Raw genomic sequence first — 19,618 nt, forward strand, 5'->3', positions numbered from 1 at the left:
ACCATGTGAATCCACCCGCTCAATTACTATCATTGTAGTTTTGCTACCGTGACTACTAATATTACCGAGACATTATTATTATTAAATATACTGATAGCCTTATTATAATTATTGTTGTTATTATTATTGTTGTTGTTTTAAATGAATTAAAATAACAACTGTAAAAAACCTGTGAATTTACAGAAGACATTTTCTCTTGACAAAAACTCCAAAACATAGGCCTATCACTTGATAAATTTGTGATGCTGCTATTTGTCATAATATGAAGTAAAACAATTGTGCTCAATCTGTGAAAAGTTTATGATAATTATGAATGTCATGACAATAACAGATCTACGGTACCGCCTTCCATTCTTGTACGCTGATGATATACTAATAATGCATGCTTAATTTGCTATACTTTGCTGATAATTTTCCTTCATGCTCTCAACACTGTTCACTGACCACTACATATTTGATTATTGTGGTGAATCTTTTAATTAAAATAATGAATGCATACTAAAGTGAAACCTTTAGCTTGCCATCTCACCCGTGCGTACAGTAAATCTAAGGAACTATTTATGTTGATAATACCGTTGCTCTATTGTTACTTTCACTGTCAGTGCTACATGCTGTAACATTCAGTACTTATATTTAAATGTCTTGGAAATGCTGCTATTTTTTAAATTTTGAATAAGATTATTGAGAAATCAATTTAGAGTTATTGCTGATTTCAGTGATTTCAAATCACTTTACTAAATAAATTTAACAACAGCGAGAGAGGGCGGGACACTTTGAAAGTGCCCTAGTAATGTATGAATTGTTTTGTATTATTCCAGTAACGAGACTGTTAAATGTTGTTTCGTTTTACATCTTTTTTCCATTTACAGTCACTATCAGATGGGTTTGCAATTGTGCACAAAAAGACAACAAAAAAAACCCTCTGTAATAGCACGTAGTACTTGTGACCTATGCCTCAGAAGCCGACCGCACACTGTATAATCATAAAAGTTCATTATAAACTTCTGACTGTGCGAAGATCACAACTTCTCAGGCATCCGGTAGTTTCATCGTGCAACTGCAGCATTTTCATCCATGTATTCTCAATTTTAGATGTAAAATTCCAATGATTTCTGTGACCAACTTACATATTTACATATTCAACCCCTGCACACTCCTGCATTTGGTGTTAAGTGCGCCCAAATTTTGTCTTATTGTTATTGACATTCAAACTTTACTCATGTTTACTCGTGTGTACAGTCATTAGTCATGGTTTCATATATTGTTCGGGCTTTGTGGCTTCAGAGTGTGTATGCAGACTCCGAATATCAAAGCTTCCACACAGCAGAATACATTTCAAACCATCAACCAGACATTTTAACATGATAACATACAGAACTGTGATTGAGGAAAATTTTCATTTTTAAAAAAAAGTGAGAATCTTTACACTTTAAGGAAAAAAAATCAAACAACAGACAGTTTTTCAAAGTAGCTTAAAGTTAAACTGCCTGTTAAACCAACTTTTCATAATATAAACAATACTGAAATCCCCTCAGGTATATTCTGCCCCCTCAACTTTCAATACAGGTAATACTGTCTGGAAAGGATGGAAAAAAAAAACAGTAAAAAGCACAGAGAAACAAAAATATGTCTGTTCAACACAGGCCGATCCCTGCTGTTGATTTGCAAAGTGATTCTACTTTCCTACTTTCATTTCTACAAATGTCACACAACAACCAAATGAATAACTAATTATAAAAAGTGTGGGCATAATCTGATAGGATCATGCTATTTGGTTTTCTCTTTTCAGACCTTTCATAGAATTTCTACAGAACTTCAGAAATGATCCGAATCAATAACACCCAGTACTTCAACTTTCTGCGGCAGGCAGATGCCTTACGTCGCTCAGGGTCGCTCTGCGATGCCATCATCTCGGTAAAGAGTCAAACTTTCCGGGCTCATCGGCTGGTACTAGCCTGTGCTAGCAGAACTTTAGCAAAGCAGTTAGTCCAAGGAGAGACAGACAGCCCCGTCCACTGCACTCTGGAGTATTTCTCACCCCATACCTTCCAGCAAGTTCTGGACTTCACCTACACTGAAGCTCTTGAGGTGTCTGTGGATGATCTGCATCTCCTGCTGAGAGCTGCTCAGCTGCTGGAGATGCAGCTACTGGTGGACCAGTGCCGGAAGCAGCTAGACCGGCATTCTCGAGCCAGAGAAGAGGCCAAAAGCAGAGAGATCACAGATGTCAAAGAAGAAAAGCAAAGTGCAGACAAGAAAGGTCAAAAGAAAAACAAAAGTCCAGTTCATGAGGACAGACTCCAACAGACATGTTCCCGTCGAGAGAAAGCAAGCGGTAGCACTGTCACAGAAAACCTTTCCCCCTCTGATCCTCCTAAGAACCACAACAGTCCACCATCCCCAAAAAAGAAACCCAAATTGTCCCCCGGGTCTGCCTCATGCTACAACAGAGATAGTGTTATTACCAGGCCTACCGCCAGCAGTTCCTCGTTCTCTTGTCCCTGGACTTTCTCCACAAACGTGTGGGACTCTGTGAGCACCCTGAGGCGTATAGCAGAAAACTACACAAACCTAGTTGCAGGTCACCCCCTTCAGTCCCCAAACCAGACCTCTGTAGTAAACCCATTCTCCCTCTCCACTCCCCACATGTTCCCCCTACTGGGTTCCCTCTCTCAAGCTCCAGTTCAGAACTCTGTAATGAGCTACCCATATTTCCATCCCCGTTATACACAAAACCTTTACACTGGATCTGCACGGATGGGCAGCATAATCAAGCAAGGCCTGTTAAAAAGAAAAAAATCCAGCCAGAGAGCATTTCAAACTGGTGATACAAGGTAAGTCAGAACTTGGACATGATTTTGGAAACTTTATTTTTTTATTTCTAGTCATTGTCTCCATGTTTTTCCTCTCACAGAGTCATTTAGAATCCCCGAATGTGCTCAATTGTTCCTTTGCGACAGCCACCGTACCTGACTCACTACTGTTTGGGTAGATGTGTGTGATCAAGCCTCTTGCACTTTCCAGCGAGATGAGTTTCAGCTGTTAACCCTTCCCTGCCAGTCCAAGTCTCTCAAGCTCTTTTTTTGAGAAACAATAATCCTGGTTTCACAGCATAAGATAGTAAAATAATTAAACAAATACAACTTTTGATTTGTTTTGTTTTTTTGAATTGGATTGAGAGAAATTATACTTTTGCTCTGATTCTAAGGAAATTCACCGCACTCCTTGGCGATACTAGATAGTGTGAAAACCTCATTGACTTTGTTTTTATGTGATTTACCAATTTCTTTCAAGTCTGTGCATATTATACAGTGTTCCACACAGCGTAACCAGACAATGCATGAAGGGGAGCCCCCTAAATTTCTCCCCTTCTTTGCAGAATTTATGTTTTTCCACCCACTGAAACATACTTTCAGTGTTTAGACTGGCCATGTTTGTACCACAAGAAAATGTTCAAAACTGCTGTGTGTCTTTGTGGAAAGAATAGCTTTCCTCTAGTATCCTTTATTATCCTGCTACCTGAATAATGGAGTTGAAAGTTGAAAGCACTTTTATTTTGTGGTTGGGATTGGAGAGGAAGGAAAGGGTGTTTGAGGACGTAATATATGATAAATTTAAAAAATGTCCCCTCGGGGATTAATAAAGTAACTACCTAACCTAACCTAACCTAATGCATAATGTTGTAAAAGCAGACATTTTTTATGTTATACTTTAAAAAATATGCCTTAGAATAAGTTTATTGCAGTTATATTTTTTTTGCATTGATGTATGTTGTAGGCACACAAATAAGAGTTGTTTCAATTGTGTTAAAGATACAATTAGTGCATCTTCCTTTTATTTTGTAACTTGTTGCGTAAGAATTCTTTTTTCTTTTTTCACAGTTACCCAGAGGAGCATAAAGCCAGCACAGTGAGAGTGAAAGACTGCCAGCACTGCAGTACAAGTCTCCAGGATAATGCAGTACTGCGGGAATCAGCCTCCACACAATTAGGTAATGATATGAAAAACAAAAAACATGCTCTTTATTAATAATCACAACACACTGAATGTACTATTATTGCTCTACAGCACTTTGGCAGCTGTAGAAGTACTTATCCTGTGTAGAACTGATCAATTTAACAAGATAGTGAGACAGTTCTTCTCATGACCCCTACCTTGGCAGACTCCAGCTACGTAGCAACGCAATGGAAAGTGATGAAAAAAAAAGAGCTGTGGTTTTGAAAGCATGGTGCAGGAGGAGCAGTAGTGTGGTTACAAGATACAGCTAGATACATGCAGTACAGTATGTACTTCGTCGTAACAGCGGTTTTTCCTTCGCCAAAAAAGTCAAACATATTGATTCTACTTGTGTAATTGTGAGAAACACAAAAATGAGCCTCACTGTCAGTTTGCATGTGTGCATGTATATGTGTACATCCGTGTGTATGTGCACAATCAAGCTGACAAACTCCTTATCTGATGTTAAATATCTCTGCTCAATGGAACATCATGTTCATACTTGAAAAGATTAGATTATGGTAAAAATGTGCATTACAAGTGACTCCAGTGCAATAACTCACTTTTCAATTAATGAAGCTGCTCAAGTCATTACTAAAAATCATTCACCGTTTCCTTATGTTGCCTTGTTTCCTTATCGCTTTTTCTTCACTATACATGTACTGTATATGTACTTTATATAATGTATAGATACTGTATATGAATTCTATTTTTGGCATGTTAACAAAATTTGTTATTATTATTATTATCATTTCAAAGCAAAATACCTTCCCAAGAAATGATTTATTCTCAAAGAGGATTCACACAAATTCAAGTGTGATACAAAGTTGGGTTTTTAAAGTTAGAAGTGAAGCGGTATATTGGACAGGAAACACGCAAATGACAGTAGTTGGTGTCTAGAATAGTAAGTATTCAATTGTTGCGGTTTATTTTCAAAACTTTCAGCATCCTGTCTAAACTACAAGGCCCATGTTTTCACTTGAGCGACCCTAAAAACAAAATAGGCTACTGAAAAGCTTCAGAGTTGCTACCTCAACCTCAAAATCACACCTTTATCATTTTTAGAGAAGAGATACATGTAGAGTGACAGGAAAATAACAGAGTGCTAGACAAAAAATTACTTGTGTCTCTAAAATGCAATAACAATACTATTTGTCACATTAACATATATTTTTAAAGCTCTCGCAACAATCATTAGTTCCCTTTTTTTTTAATACTTGGTCAGGTCAAGGTGGTCAGTAAGTGTGACTGTTCCCGTGAACAGGATTGTAGGAACTGCACTGTCGTTATCAATTAATCTGATGTTTATTTTTCAACTACCTAATTTGAAATTTGGTCCATAAAATGTTAGAAAATAGTGAAACATGCCCACCAATATGTTATAGAGCCCATGAGGAATCTTGTTTTGTACAACCATAACTCCAAAAGCCCAAAAATGCCCAACTTACAAAGACATAAACAATTGACCAATTACATACTTAATAATTATTCTGCAAAACATTTTCTGTTGATCCACTAATTGATTAATCAATTAAGAATTGTAGGTCTAAAATGGATTCAGTTATGTTTTTGAAATATGCTGGTGGCCTGTAGATCTCTTTATTATTTAACGTCAATATATAACAATCACCTTTGCAAATAATTCACAACTAAAGAGTTAAAGAAAAAACATAGAGGAAAACAGTGAGAAATTCTCATTTAATACTGTGTTTGGCAGAAGCATGAAGGAACATACTGGAGCTGTATGTTTCTATAACACTTTAACAGCAATGTTGGTTGTTGTAAGCGTTTGAACCACAGTACGTTTATGGTGTTTTTGTCACTTCAATATTCACACCTTCACCCATTTTCCCTCATCCTGTTGTTTTTACAGGTAAAACTTGTGCAGGATGTCGGTTCTGTGGAAGAGGAGATGTGGTGCAGCGTGAGGCAGAGACCAGAGGAGACCACAGAGGAGAAAAACCCTACCAGTGCCAACACTGTCCCAAGAAGTTTAGCCTTAAACATCAACTGGACACACACCACCGAGTTCACACCGGTAAACGTGCTGTTAAATGTGCAATGCACAACAAAAGTGCACTAACTTTTGAGTTCATTTACTCTGATTATTTATTATTTACAGTTTGTGTCACACTTAAGGATACATTTTAAAAAATTCTGACAAGAAATCTAAACTTGCTCTGTGACTCATGGTGCTTATGAGAATAGTTAGACATTACATCTGTTAGGACCCAAGAGTATTCCTAACCATAGTGATGGCTAATAAAAATTAAATAAAATAATTTACAAGTTTAGCATAAAGCTTGTTACAGACTGAAGTCAGATAAACTAGGCTGTCAGGCCTGTGCCAGCACTTTTGAATATTTTAGACCATTTCCTAACAATTCAGCTGTATACTTTCGATTACATATGAACGTCTTCCAAAGAGGACTGGTTTTTTTTTCGTTTTTTTTTTCATTTTTAACCATCTTCCAGGCAGCTGACAGTTTTCTACTCATTTTAATACTGTGAAGCTCCCCTGACAGAAACTTGGAACTGGCAGACTTGAAACTTGCGTGACACAAAAAAATCTATTGATCGACAGTGAACATCATTTCTGCTTTAACTGCTATCATCGAGGCAACATTTTTATGTAGCAATAGTTCAAACACATTTTTAAACATATGTAGCTGTATATTGCATATTGTTGTGAAACCAGCAGCGAATAATTCAAAAGGAAAAACAATTTGCAACGTTGTGACGCACACACAATAATTTGAATTGGTTCAAACTTGCCAAGCTAATGGTGCTAAATGAAACTACTTCAAAATAGGCCACTGGTAAAAACATTAAAACAATATCTTAAACGCAACTTTTAACCCCTAGCCTACTTGAATGTTATTGTTATAAACCTGAAAGATGCAAATCTTGCATAATATTGAATCTAATAAGTTGTATTTTTTCATATTCGCACACAGATGTTTTTAAAAATATCCCAGTTTGTGATTTCACTCACCTTTAAATTGGAAAAAAAAATACTGGATGAACTACTATTAAGTAGCAGTGACATGCCTGGGTTTGGGTTTTACAGTTTGGGATATAACAACTAAATATTGAAAAGTTATCGGCTATAAAATGACCAAATGCTAGAAAACAGGCAAAAAATATGGTTTTAACACCTAAATGTACGAGTCCCTCTCGGAAGTGACACCTCTCTTCCCCCTCTGCTGTCTTCCTTCCTGTGCCCCCTGCTGTCTCTTCTCTCTGCTTCAAGGAGAGAAACCCTTTGAGTGTCGTCTCTGTGGTCAGCGCTCACGGGACTACTCAGCCATGATCAAGCACCTGCGGACTCACGGCGGGGCTGCACCCTACCAGTGCACGGTGTGCCTGGAGTTTTGCAGCAGCCTGGTCGCCATGCAGAGGCACATCAAGGGCCACGCCGTGCAAGACTTTCCTCCTGACTGGAGCATCAACAACACCTACCTGTACATCTCCCACATCTGAAGCCATATACCTCACAGCCCAGACACCTCCATCTATACAAAGTTCTCATAGCTGTAGCTTTGCTTTGTGCGTTTTGTGTTTTATCATTACATACTCAGTGTGAACATCTTTTTTTTTTTTATCAGAAGGATAAATTACTCGTGAAGTGAAAAAAAAACAAAAAAACAGAAGGCCATTTTCCGAACACTATAATAACACAACACAATAATACATAGGCACAAACTGGGGCTATTAAGGTCGAAGCAATAACGTCTGTACAAACTGAAACTGTTCTCTATTCACATGCACAAGTATTGAACAGAGAAGTGCAGCTTTAATTTCCAATAAAATGTCTGAAAAGGTATTGAAAGTGTTTACCGTGCATTTAATGCCACATTAACAACTCATCCTCTTCTAATGAAGCAGGCACCTTCCCCCTGACTTTTCACAATTATTGGACTGGTTGTGCAAGCTTTGCAAGTTTGACCCAGGTTTATAGCACCCTCATGAGGATAATCACTGCAACAATCTTGTAGCATGCCACAGCATGACAGAAAGGCCAGCCAAATCCCACATATGACAACAAAATAACAGTTAAAAGGGACTTTATTTTACCAAATATTTGTTACTATATATTTTATTAATGTGGGCCAGTTCATTGGATGGATTGTGATGAGAACAAAAGACCTTTTGCTGTTGTCTGTCTGGCTAGAGATTAAAAAAAAAAAAAAAAGGGTCCAGCACTTTCAAATTTTAATTCTTCCATTACTAGGTTACCTGCATTTTTAGTCTTCGATACCAGGCTGCCTATAACTCGAAATATCTGAACATACTGTACTGTGTCTCAAAAGTAATAGTGATATTTAGTAGCTGACATACTTCTGTAGAGAAATCACACAAGTTGTACGGCTGAAGTTATCCCAGCTGTCCTCATATACGTAACTATGCACATTGCTGCCTAGAGTGAGCTCTCTGTACAGCTTTCGGGCCTATTTCCACTGAAAATTATTTGTTTTGTACACCATAATTTTAATATGTACGCTTGTCATAAATAAAAATTTTACTCGTTTTTTTTTTCATTTACGGACTTTAATGTATCAATATGCCATGTCCTTGACTACTAGCATCAAATAAACAAGCTTACAAACAACAGTTAATGTGGCAGTTCTCATTGTCATTTGTACAGCTAATGAAAGACATGTACATATCACTGTTAAAATGAGTTTGAGCTGACCGCTGGCTGATCAACTTCCCAGAACAGTGATTATCTGATTAAAGCTATATAGAGCTAAGCAACATCTTATTCAGTTTCATATTATGTGTTATGTAAAGCTGGGAAACATAGGGCCCTTTTTTTTATGTGACCAATATGTGCCATATGAATCTGGGGAACATATAATGCTGGGAATTACCCTTGAAACAATATTTGTGTGTGAGGTTTAACAAACAGTCAATTAAAACAACAATTTTTTTTCTATTCATACCTGTGGGTTTCATATTCTGACATGCCAGGGCCATATGTGAAAAAGGCTGATTCTTATACACCTTTCTGATAAATTATTTACTATAAATACTATTAGAAATAGTGCAAAAAGTATTGTATCAGCTCCTGTTATGGCATGCTTTTTACTGCACTCACTTCACTTTCATTCCCTTCAGACATTCTCTCCTGCTGAATATTATCAACAGTGAAAGCTCCATGAGTTGGTTGCTTGTTATTGTCCTCCTCAGCCATTCCCTCGGCCCAAGTTTCCCAGTCTCTGTTGCCTTTGTGGCTTTGGACTTTACACTCTGCTAGAGCCATTAACTGGTGTACCTGGCTGGCACTGCAGTCAGGTAGAGGTACCCAGTAGGTGGTGTGGAACCACCGGAGGTCCACCCTGAATGAGCTCTTCTCCAGCGTCATGCACAGTTCAAAGCGAGCACCCCACTCAACCTGTGTTTCAAAACAAGATGGCTTGGCTTGGCACATCATCCCTGTGATTAAAATAATGAGATAGAAGTAACGGTTAGTTTTGAGTACACAGCGATGGCCACATGATGCAACTGTATGTCTGAATCTCCACATTTGCAGAAGTCAAGATTGCATTGCAAGTCAGGGCATTAAACAGCTCTTTTTCACATCAGACATTTGACTTAGGAAAATACAATTGTGTTATAACACTAATGATGTTCTGTTCAAGTGTCCCAGTAAGCCATGACAGAGTGACTGTGAGGCAGGCAGCATGTAAAAGGCCAGAATCTGAAACATCTAAATGGAATTCAATAACATTCACTACCTGTGACAAGTCAAAATGTTTCACACGAAAACAGGCAATTTAAATTGAATTATACCTGAAATGTAATGCAGTCTGAAACAATATAGTGTTGTAGATAGATACAGTGGTGTGAAAAAGTGTTTGCCCCCTTCCTGATTTCCAATTTTTTTGCATGTCTGTCACACTTAAATGTTTCAGATCATCAAACAAATTTAAATATTAGTCAAAGATAACACAAGTAAACACAAAATGCAGTTTTTAAATGAAGGTTTTTATTATTAAGGGAGAAAAAAAAAATCAAAACCCACATGGCCCTGTGTGAAAAAGTGTTTGCCCCCTCCTGTTAAAACATAACTTAACTGGTTTATCACACCTGAGTTCAATTTCTCCAGCCACACCCAGGCCTGATTACTGCCACACCTGTTCTCAATCAAGAAATCACTTAAATAGGACCTGCCTGACAAAGTGAAGTCGACCAAAAGATCCTCAAAAGCTAGACATCATGCCAAGATCCAAAGAAACTCAGGAACAAATGAGAAAGAAAGTAATTGAGATCTATCAGTCTGGAAAAGGTTATAAAGCCATTTCTAAAGCTTTGGGACTCTAGCGAACCACAGTGAGAGCCATTATCCACAAATGGAGAAAACATGGAACAGTGGTGAACCTTCCCAGGAGTGGCCGGCCGACCAAAATTACCACAAGAGCGCAGCGACAACTCATCCGAGAGGTCACAAAAGACCCCACAACAACATCCAAAGAACTGCAGGCCTCACTTGCCTCAGTTAAGGTCAGTGTTCATGACTCCACCATAAGAAAGAGACTGGGCAAAAATGGCCCGCATGGCAGAGTTCCAAGACCAAAACCACCGCTGAGCAAAAAGAACATTAAGGCTCATCTCATTTTTGCCAGAAAACATCTTGATGATCCGCAAGACTTTTGGGAAAATACTGTGGACTGACGAGACAAAAGTTGAACTTTTTGGAAGGTGTGTGTCCCATTACATCTGGCGTAAAAGGAACATCGCATTTCAGAAAAAGAACATCATACCAACAGTAAAATATGGTGGTGGTAGTGTGATGGTCTGGGGCTGGTTTGCTGCTTCAGGACCTGGAAGACTTGCTGTGATAAATGGAGCCATGAATTCTACTGTCTACCAAAAAAATCCTGAAGGAGAATGTCCGGCCATCTGTTCGTGACCTCAAGCTGAAGCCAACTCGGGTTCTGCAGCAGGACAATGTCGGTAGTCGTTGAGGCCAGATGGAGTCGTCTTCTTGGGGACTGGAACCAGGCACGACGTCTTCCACAGCACCGGGACTTCCTCCTGCTTCAGGCTCAGGTTGAAGAGGTGTTGTAGGACCTCAGCCAGCTGGACGGCGTCAGGTCTTCAGGACCCCGGGGCTGATGCCGTCAGGTCCTGCAGCCTTGCGCTGGTGGAGTCTCTCCAGCTGTCTCCTAACCTGGCCAGTCGTTACAGTGAGGGGGGTCATGGTGTCGATGGTGGAAGAGCCCTTTGGAGTTGAGGACTCTGTGTCCATGCAGCTCACCAGGTAGGACGGAGGGGGGAGGGGGGAAGGCAGCAGAGGTGTGTGTGAGGTGTGGAGGAGACAGATGAGGGCGGTGAACTAAACCTGTTGAAGAAACAGTTTAGCTCATTGTTCCTCTCCAGGGAGCCCCCTGGTTGTCTCTCTCTCCCTTTGAACCCAGTAATCTCCTTCATACCGGTCCACACCTCCCTCACGTTGTTCTGCTGGAGTTTGGCCTCCAGCTTCCTCCTGTAAGAGTCCTTGCACTCTCTCAGCTTCTCCTTCAGGTGGCGCTGCACTCTCCTGAGCTCGTCCCTGTCCCCAGACCTGAAGGCTGCTTTCTTCTGATTAAGAAGAACTTTCAGGTCACTGGTGATCCACGGCTTGTTGTTGGGGAAGCAGCGTACAGTCCAGGATGGTACGGTGGTGTGTTCACAGAATTTGATGTATTCTGTGATACAGTCCGTCATGCTGTTGATGTCCTCCCCATGTGGTCCACACAGCACATCCCAGTCCGTGGACTCAAAGCAGTCCTGCAGGGCGTCTTTAGCCTCCTGTGTCCACCTCCTCACAGTCCTGGTGGTTACAGGCTGCCTCTGCACCAGAGGAACATACTTTGGAGTCAGCAAGACCAGGTTGTGATCCGACCTACCAAGGGGGGGAAGGGCATTAGCATTCAGGAGATCCGGGGTTTTATTGTTCCGGGTGGGGCAGTTAACATGCTGGTGCAAAGTTGGCAGTACTTTATCCAGACTGGTGTGGTTAAAGTCTCCAGTAACTGCCAAAAATGCACCGGGATGCTTAGTCTGAAGTTTGGACACAGTGGAGTGGATGGTGTCCACTGCTGCCTCTGCGTCAGCTGATGGAGGAACGTACACAGCGATAACAATGGCGGACGAGAACTCCCTCGGTAAATAATACGGGCGCGTCCCCACGGCTAGAAGTTCAATGTACGGGCTACAGAAACGTTCCTTCACACACACGTGGTCGGGATTGCACCACCTCTCGTTCACATAGACTGCAATCCCACCACTTTTCTTCTTGCCGCTCTGCACAGCGTCCCTGTCCGCCCGAACAGTCCTGAAGCCGGGTACGGCCGCACTGTGGTCCGGGAAATGTGAGTGCAGCTATGTCTCAGTGAGACACATGATGCTGCATTCCCGGTATTCCCGCTGGGTCTTTACCAGTGCGCCGAGCTCATCCGTCTTATTGGCCAACGACCTCACGTTCCCCATTAAAATCGCCGGTACCGATGGTATTGTTGTGAAATATAGAATGCCCTTTCTTTTTGAGACAGTTGTTTGTAATCCAGGTTATCATTGACTCCTGGAAATTACAGCTCCATATTACCCGTTTGCAACAGCAAATATATTCAAGAAGAAATATTAATAAGTGCTATTCCATCACTCACCGTGTAAAATGGTTTCACAGCATGCAACACCTTTATGTCACCATATCACTAAAGTCAACTTCTGAAGTATACAGACACATATCTAGATAAACCAGAGTCACTGGAAACAAGTGCTGTGGACAGATGGAAATGTAACCCTTTGTCCACAATTGCCAAAAGTTATGTTCAGAGGGGAAAAAAGGAGCAACAGTTGATGAAATAAATGTCTTGTTGACTGTGTGAAAATATTCTGCTTTGAGGTTGTGTTGCAGGGAGTGGCCCAGGAAACATTGCAAATTATGGATGCAAATATCATAAAGTCTGTCAAGAAACTAATCCAAAGCCATCCTTAAAATCTACCATGAGCTACTTAAAGAAACAAAAGCTGGAGCTGACCTGAACATCACTGAAAATCTATGTGGATATCCTAAACTGTGTGTGGAAGACAACAGAAAATCTAAAATATTTTGGAACAGAAGTAGGAATCTTGAGGAAATCTGCTTTACTTGTGTGATATCTGCCTCTTTATCCCTTTTAAAAAAAACACTATAATTGATTACTTCCCTGTTGCCTCAATAATTCCCTCCAAGATTACAATAATCTCAAACTGCTATCATCTAAACTGCTCTGAGCCCAGTTCCCACAGCGGACTGTTTGAGTCAATAATGTGCTGAATTACTTGAGGCTCCACCAGGGAAAGTCGGTTTCACAGCCAATGTCAATCTCTGTCTGCTCCAGTGGCCAGAACTCGCCCACAGCTTTTTGGCGGGACTTGATTAATTTTTCTCTGATCTTTACATCCACCATGTGGGTTTCCTTCAGGTCTCCTAGACGGAACATCAAACACAGCTGATCGTCCCGGTTTGCGATAACACAAGTGCGACTGAAAAGAAGCGTCTCTGCCCGCTTCTTAGGTCGGGATATTTTAGCGAACATGCAGCCCCCCCATGAAGCCGTCTACACCTAAACAGCAGGGCCTTTGGGCTTTGAGGTGGTTCTCACGGGTGCCAAGAGGTCTCTCTTGTCCCAGGTCACCTCGAAAGGAGGCATTAAAGAAGTACAACTCAGCAAACAAGAACCAGGTGGTGATATAGCACATCATGAAAACAAATATAAACCAGCGGTACTGGAGGTCCACAAAAGACAAAGATATCAGACAGGAATCGTCCCCTCTCAGAAATATGACACAGGTTACATTACATTTAGCTGACAGGTTGACACGGCACTTGCCTTCCTTGGAGACATAGCACAGTTGCTCTCTGGTTTCTGGGGGCAGGTTGGGAGTCTTTAGCAGGGCTGGATATGTTGCTGTGTACTGGAGAGAGTGGGGTGCTGTGGAGAGGACTGCTGTTAATAACAGGAAAGGGACTGGTGCAGCCCATGTTCGGCACACCGAGTGCACTGCGAGGGCAGCATAACACACTAAGTCCCTGGCGTGATGTCTGGAATTTTTATTGTTTGTGTCTGCTAAAAAAAAAGAGGAACAGATGTTAATACTCACCACCACATCTTGGATCATTTTAAGAGGCTATTTGAGTTGATTCTTCTCAGTACGGTAATAGAAGACATATTTTCCTCAAGAGCATTTTCATCCCTAAATGCATGTTTCAACCTTTGCACAAAACAATGCGCGGTTTCTATTGGCCTGAGCAGAAACATTTTAAACAACAATTGAAAACTACAGATCAGCTTCAAACTGGACTTTCAGATTGAAATTAATTTGTCAATAACTGTTTCCAAGGTCAACAATGAACTTTCAATCTCAACCTTCAAGCCAATTTATTACTAGAAGTACTCAAAGTGCTCAGAAAACTGTAACACATAGCACACTCGTCCATTAAGCCAAAGAAGATTTAATTTGGTGAAGATAGTGTCATGCCACTGAAAACTCCAAAGCATGGACCAAGTGGTAATACTGTATGTCTTTTTGTCTTGAACATTTCCTTTTCCATTTCACAATGGCAAAGAAAACATTTGACATAAGCAGTGCAGTGTATCTTCAAAGAATTTGCAAGAAAAACTCCTGCTTCTTGGAAAATACATCTCAGTGGCTTGCATTTCTCCGGGATTTTCTTTTCATGGGATAAAGTGGAACTCCCACATTTAGTCCGAGATGAACCAACCAGTGAGCAGGGCAGTTGATACTTTCCAGACATAAGATGACGAATACTTTCTTTTGAAGCAATGTTTTTTTGGATAGCATACTGAGAGCCCTGAGCAGCCAACACAGGAAGAGCAAGCTTTAGGGGGATATCCTCTCAATCATCCGGCTGTATCAACAGGGCTGCATACTACTGAGTCAAGCAATCGACTCAGCTGCTCCTCTAATGGAGAATATCTACATAGTACTGAGTACTAAGGTTATCTAAACCCGTTACCTTGAACATAGCTGAATTAACCCTAATTTAACACTTAACATGTCAAGAAAATACACCTGAACCAGCCTATGATACCATTTCCAACTTAAAACCTTGCAATAATAATGTGGGGGTACATTTGGGGAAGTGAAATGCTCCAATGAAATGTCAGATTTAATGAGTAACAAATAAGTAAGCAACAAAGTCATACATCTACCTAACCTTCATAGGGGCTCGCCACTGATTTTTATTAAGCTCCTTTTACTCATTATCATTGGCTTCAGCTGAACACTTAAATGTTACAAAAGCTGTTGTTGAAAACTTGTGTGGTGTATAAAGAAATGTGCATTAGAAGGGAGGGGTTAATGACAGAATATTGTGAGTTGCATTATAGGAAATGTAGGATCCTGATTTTTTTTTTGGAACCCCTGAATGGTAATGGTGGGAAACTTATGTAAAAACGCAAAAAGACACAGGATCCTGCATTTCCCATAGTACAACCCAATATATTTTGATAGTCCTCTTGTGCCTGGTCCGTTTTTCAACCTTTCAAAGTCCACATTTTCAATTTGTAATAAGGCTACAGACGCACAAGTTGACATATGAATAGTATACTGGTTGGAGTGCCCCTTCAAAACAACAAAAAAGGGAAGAGATGAAACTAACTAAAATCAGTTGCCTAAATTACTGACATGAATGTGACTCAGTCATGCACTATTCATCTGACACAGATCCACAGGGGAGAGGATTCCAATGAACAAGGCAGCAGGTGATAGATTCAAGCAAACAAAAAGTTTACTTCAAAGCCAATACAAAAACTGGGGGAGTTGAGCACTTCTACACAAACAAGCAACAAATACTCAGGAAGTGGCAGAACAGTGGCATGAGCACAAGAAGTGAGAAACTGTGAACTCACACAGACGGAAGAAGACAAACGACGGGCTAATGTCTCATTAGTTGTGAACATAAACTGGTGGCTCCCGTTGGGGACGGAAGTAAGACTAAACAGATGTAAGAGGTGTAATTTCTAAGTAAAAAAGGAAACGGAACAAACATAAGGTTTGAATCATGGTTTGTGTGGGAGGGGTTTGTGCTGTACAAATTAGTGGTTGTGAATTTGTTCTTTTGAGCAAAGTTTAGGATGGGGCACTCTAAGAACTGTCCTGATCTGGCATTCCGATGGGATAGAGAAATTAAACAATGTATACCGTGTGTTATAAAGCCAGGTATGTGCAACTATTATTATATTATATTATATTATATTATATTATATTATATTATGTTATATTATATTATATTATATTAAGCCAGGTATGTGCAACTATTATTATATTATATTATATTATATTATCTTATATTATACTATAGGATATCAAATTACGACTAACTGTGGCTTTGATGACGACGGAGGGCAACACGAGCCCCCCAATAGACCGTGCAAATCCAACACTTTCAACGATGGCAGCAGCCCATTTTGTAAACCCTGTAATTCATGTCCGCTTGGACATAACGTTACGAGAGACTGCGACAGAGAAAATGACATCCTTTGCCACGACCTAAGGTAAGAACTTGTTAATTTACCATTGGTGACGTTGCTAAACAGCGGGCCGACCGAAAGTCGACTTTTTTTTTTTATTTAATTTTTTTTTAAAATGATTTCGGGAATTATTTCTCGCCCTGAAAAGGCATCGGAGTTTTTGTGTAGTTTAAGTTGAAGGATGTTGTTTTTCCAACCCCACCACAAAATCACATCATTTTACATGGAGATGATTTTCTCGCCTTGTTTTTTTCTAAGTAAAACATCCTGGCTTTTTTGTTTCGTTTTTTGTTTTTGTCATTCAACAGAAGTGCGACGACCGAAATTCCTGTCTCAGTGAGTAGGCTGGCCCCCCTAAATATAGCAAAAGTTTAAAGGCATTTTAAGTTGAACTCTGTCTCCTCTAAAACCTAAGATTCCTCAGCATGTCCGCTATTTGTAGTAATGTCTCAGCGGTAATCATGACTGTCCTGACATGACAGGTAGAACATTTTGTGTTCCTATGGAAACTATTACGTCTGGTCGTAGCTCAAAAGCGGAAACACACCCACGTGTAAAAATTTCCCTGATTTTACAGTTTGAGTCAGATCATTCATATTTTTCTATTGATATTAATTATTTGAAAAAAAAAATAGTTGTTGCACGGTGATAGTTAATACTAATAACAAAATAATAATCAACAGGTCAAAATCAAATCTTTAATTCAGCTTTTAAATCATTAATCTGCAGTCATCTGCTCACAGCTGCTGACAAAATCAATAAATGTAAATTGATAGGTAAAACAATATGACAGCAGTGGCATTTACTTGTATTTTTTTGGGGTAGTTTTATCTTAACAGAACTAGGGAAATGGTTTTGCTTTGACATGACAGATGGTTCATAGACACGAGTTTTTATTTGGCTTTTAGCAACAGATAGAGACCTGTTTTCATTACAGACTCAGACATACAGAGGATCCACCTTTACACCAACTACACCAACCATCCCAAATGTCTTGGGTGTAGCATGTAAGTTAAACCTGCACTCAATCATGAAAACAAGAATGCATTTCCTCCTTGACTAAATTGAACTTATATTTTTGCAGGGGCAGTACCATTTGCCATCCTTATTTTAATCATTGTCGTCTTATCTGCTTGGATCGTCAAACGGAAAAGAGGTCTGTAAATTTAACCACAGACGAGTGAGCATAAATAAAGCAGAGCCTGGGAAATGACATACAAGCTGACTACTGCCTTTCTGTGCAGGGCAAACATGTTATTATCCTGCCGAGTAATTTTGCAGCACAGCTTAATGAGCGACTGGTGAAAATGATTCTGACATTGAATGTACTGTAACTGTGTGTCTCTCCCATCTGTAACGCAGGACAACACACAGCAATGAGTTTCAACGTTAGCTCTTCATGCATCAGTCCAGGCTTCTCTTCCCTTTCTGCTTCAGCAAGTAACAATGACTTGGAGAATATTCTCAGTGAGTGGAAATAACTAATGCAGGCTGCAGCCAAACCAGTTGTTTTTACTTCCTCTGCTCAGTCTAAGATGTTACACGTCTTTTTTTTTGTAATGTACAGGTCCTCACATTCTGTCAGCGCCCTTACAGACAGTCCTAGACAACCTGGATGTTTTGGAGGAGTTGGTGATTTTGTTGGATCCAGAGAGCCTTGGACAAAAGAACACCAAACATCTGGCTTCCTACTGCTCCTTCCCCTCCACCTGGATTACTTACGCCTACTCTATGAAGGACAGTAAAAGCCCTCTGAAAGCTTTACTGGAGGGAGTCACCAGCAGGAACCCTGACTGGACTGTTGAGCACTTGGCTAAGCTGCTAAAAAATATGGAGCGCAATGATGCCATTGCGGTTCTTGCCAAACTCTAAACAAATCAAAGAGCAAATGAGATTGACATGTGACAGTTCTTTTATATCACAAAATGGTGTCTCTTGCATTTCCACCCTTTTTCCACTGGTGTATCCAGTAGACTGCATATAAACATAAGCGATGCGGCTCCACTTCCTCCCACTGGAAAGAAGTAAAGCCAAAATATCCCAGATGCTGGCATATACTGAAATATACAAGCTATATTGACTGACTTTTTTTTTTTTTTTAGCAAAATACAACATTGTCCATTTTTTTTTTTTTATTCAAACTTTCTGTAACATTCATATTACCATGTATTTTCAACTCTTGACTTTTGTAATAAAAAGTAAAGGCTGTTCAAACATCCGAACATCTTTATTAAGCAAATAACATTATAAATAAAAAAGTGCATAGAAAAATTAAACAGGTTTAGAAATATGTATACAAATATTTACAAACTCAGGGTTTATTTGTACATGGTAACAAAGACAAATTTAAAGAGCACATAATTTTTCATTTTCATGTCTTTTACATTTACTTTAAAATAACCCTACTTTATATATATATATATTTTTTTTTTTATATATATGTGTATATATAACATACAGCTTTGTTAACAGATTCTGGGAGAGATGGTCATGATAACTTCAGGTTTTGACTAGTGCTTTGCATCCTTCATTGCGCACATACTCACAAAATGACAAACACACCCATATAAGCATACATACACACAGACACACACTCACACATCAGGATATTAAAACCAAGCCATTCTTAAATCATCATCCTCTCATTTTGCATCAGTATTCCCAAACATCTGTCTGAACAGCTGAGGTAGAATCCTTGCAAGGAGTTGGGAGTGACTCTGCTGTTGTTGTCAGCTAGGTGATTGACACAAGATAATCTGGGCTCCATCCCAGTGATTGGACATGCAAGAAGGAAAAGGGGATTAAGATATAGACAAAACGTGATGTCAAGTTCGGAGAAAGAGGGGGTGAAAAAAAAAAAAAAAAAAAAAGATCGTGGGCTTGAGTAGGCAAACAGTTCTCACTTTACTCCTGATTCTAAGACCATAAGTAATCTACCATAACAAAAGAATTAAATAAAAAAAAAAAAAAAAAACTCTTTAAAAATACCTGCTTTAGAACAATTTCTGTCATAAAGGCTTAAAATGCATGACACAACTGCCCCAAACGAAAATTCAAGTAAATTAGTGAAAGAAAGTACATCGTTTGTAAACAAA

At 39.6% G+C, this 19,618-nt stretch overlaps 3 protein-coding genes across 3 annotated transcripts; 2 read left to right on the forward strand and 1 right to left on the reverse strand.

The window, feature by feature from the left end:
- The first annotated feature begins 1,821 nt into the window (after positions 1 to 1,821).
- zbtb32 (zinc finger and BTB domain containing 32) lies at positions 1,822 to 8,597 on the forward strand. Its single transcript, XM_069138564.1, has 4 exons — positions 1,822 to 2,834; positions 3,882 to 3,991; positions 5,870 to 6,034; positions 7,250 to 8,597. The coding sequence occupies exons 1-4, from the start codon at positions 1,822 to 1,824 to the stop codon at positions 7,477 to 7,479; spliced, it is 1,518 nt and encodes a 505-aa protein (XP_068994665.1). The 3' UTR covers positions 7,480 to 8,597.
- Positions 8,598 to 8,786: 189 nt separating this feature from the next.
- kcnj20 (potassium inwardly rectifying channel subfamily J member 20) lies at positions 8,787 to 14,138 on the reverse strand. Its single transcript, XM_069138576.1, is given in 8 exon segments — positions 8,787 to 9,440; positions 13,199 to 13,334; positions 13,337 to 13,572; positions 13,574 to 13,774; positions 13,776 to 13,813; positions 13,816 to 13,915; positions 13,917 to 14,030; positions 14,131 to 14,138. Coding segments are annotated over 8 exon segments (1,203 nt in total). The 3' UTR covers positions 8,787 to 9,070.
- Positions 14,139 to 15,921: 1,783 nt separating this feature from the next.
- On the forward strand, positions 15,922 to 19,547 carry igflr1 (IGF-like family receptor 1). Its single transcript, XM_069143072.1, has 7 exons — positions 15,922 to 16,212; positions 16,355 to 16,547; positions 16,832 to 16,859; positions 17,461 to 17,530; positions 17,608 to 17,679; positions 17,886 to 17,990; positions 18,091 to 19,547. The coding sequence occupies exons 1-7, from the start codon at positions 16,128 to 16,130 to the stop codon at positions 18,393 to 18,395; spliced, it is 858 nt and encodes a 285-aa protein (XP_068999173.1). The 5' UTR covers positions 15,922 to 16,127; the 3' UTR covers positions 18,396 to 19,547.
- The last annotated feature ends 71 nt before the right edge of the window (positions 19,548 to 19,618 follow it).

Source organism: Embiotoca jacksoni, unplaced genomic scaffold (genome assembly GCF_022577435.1).
Source record: "Embiotoca jacksoni isolate LCO1_2020_lvr unplaced genomic scaffold, fEmbJac1.0.p SCAF_11, whole genome shotgun sequence".
NCBI lineage: Eukaryota > Metazoa > Chordata > Actinopteri > Embiotocidae > Embiotoca > Embiotoca jacksoni.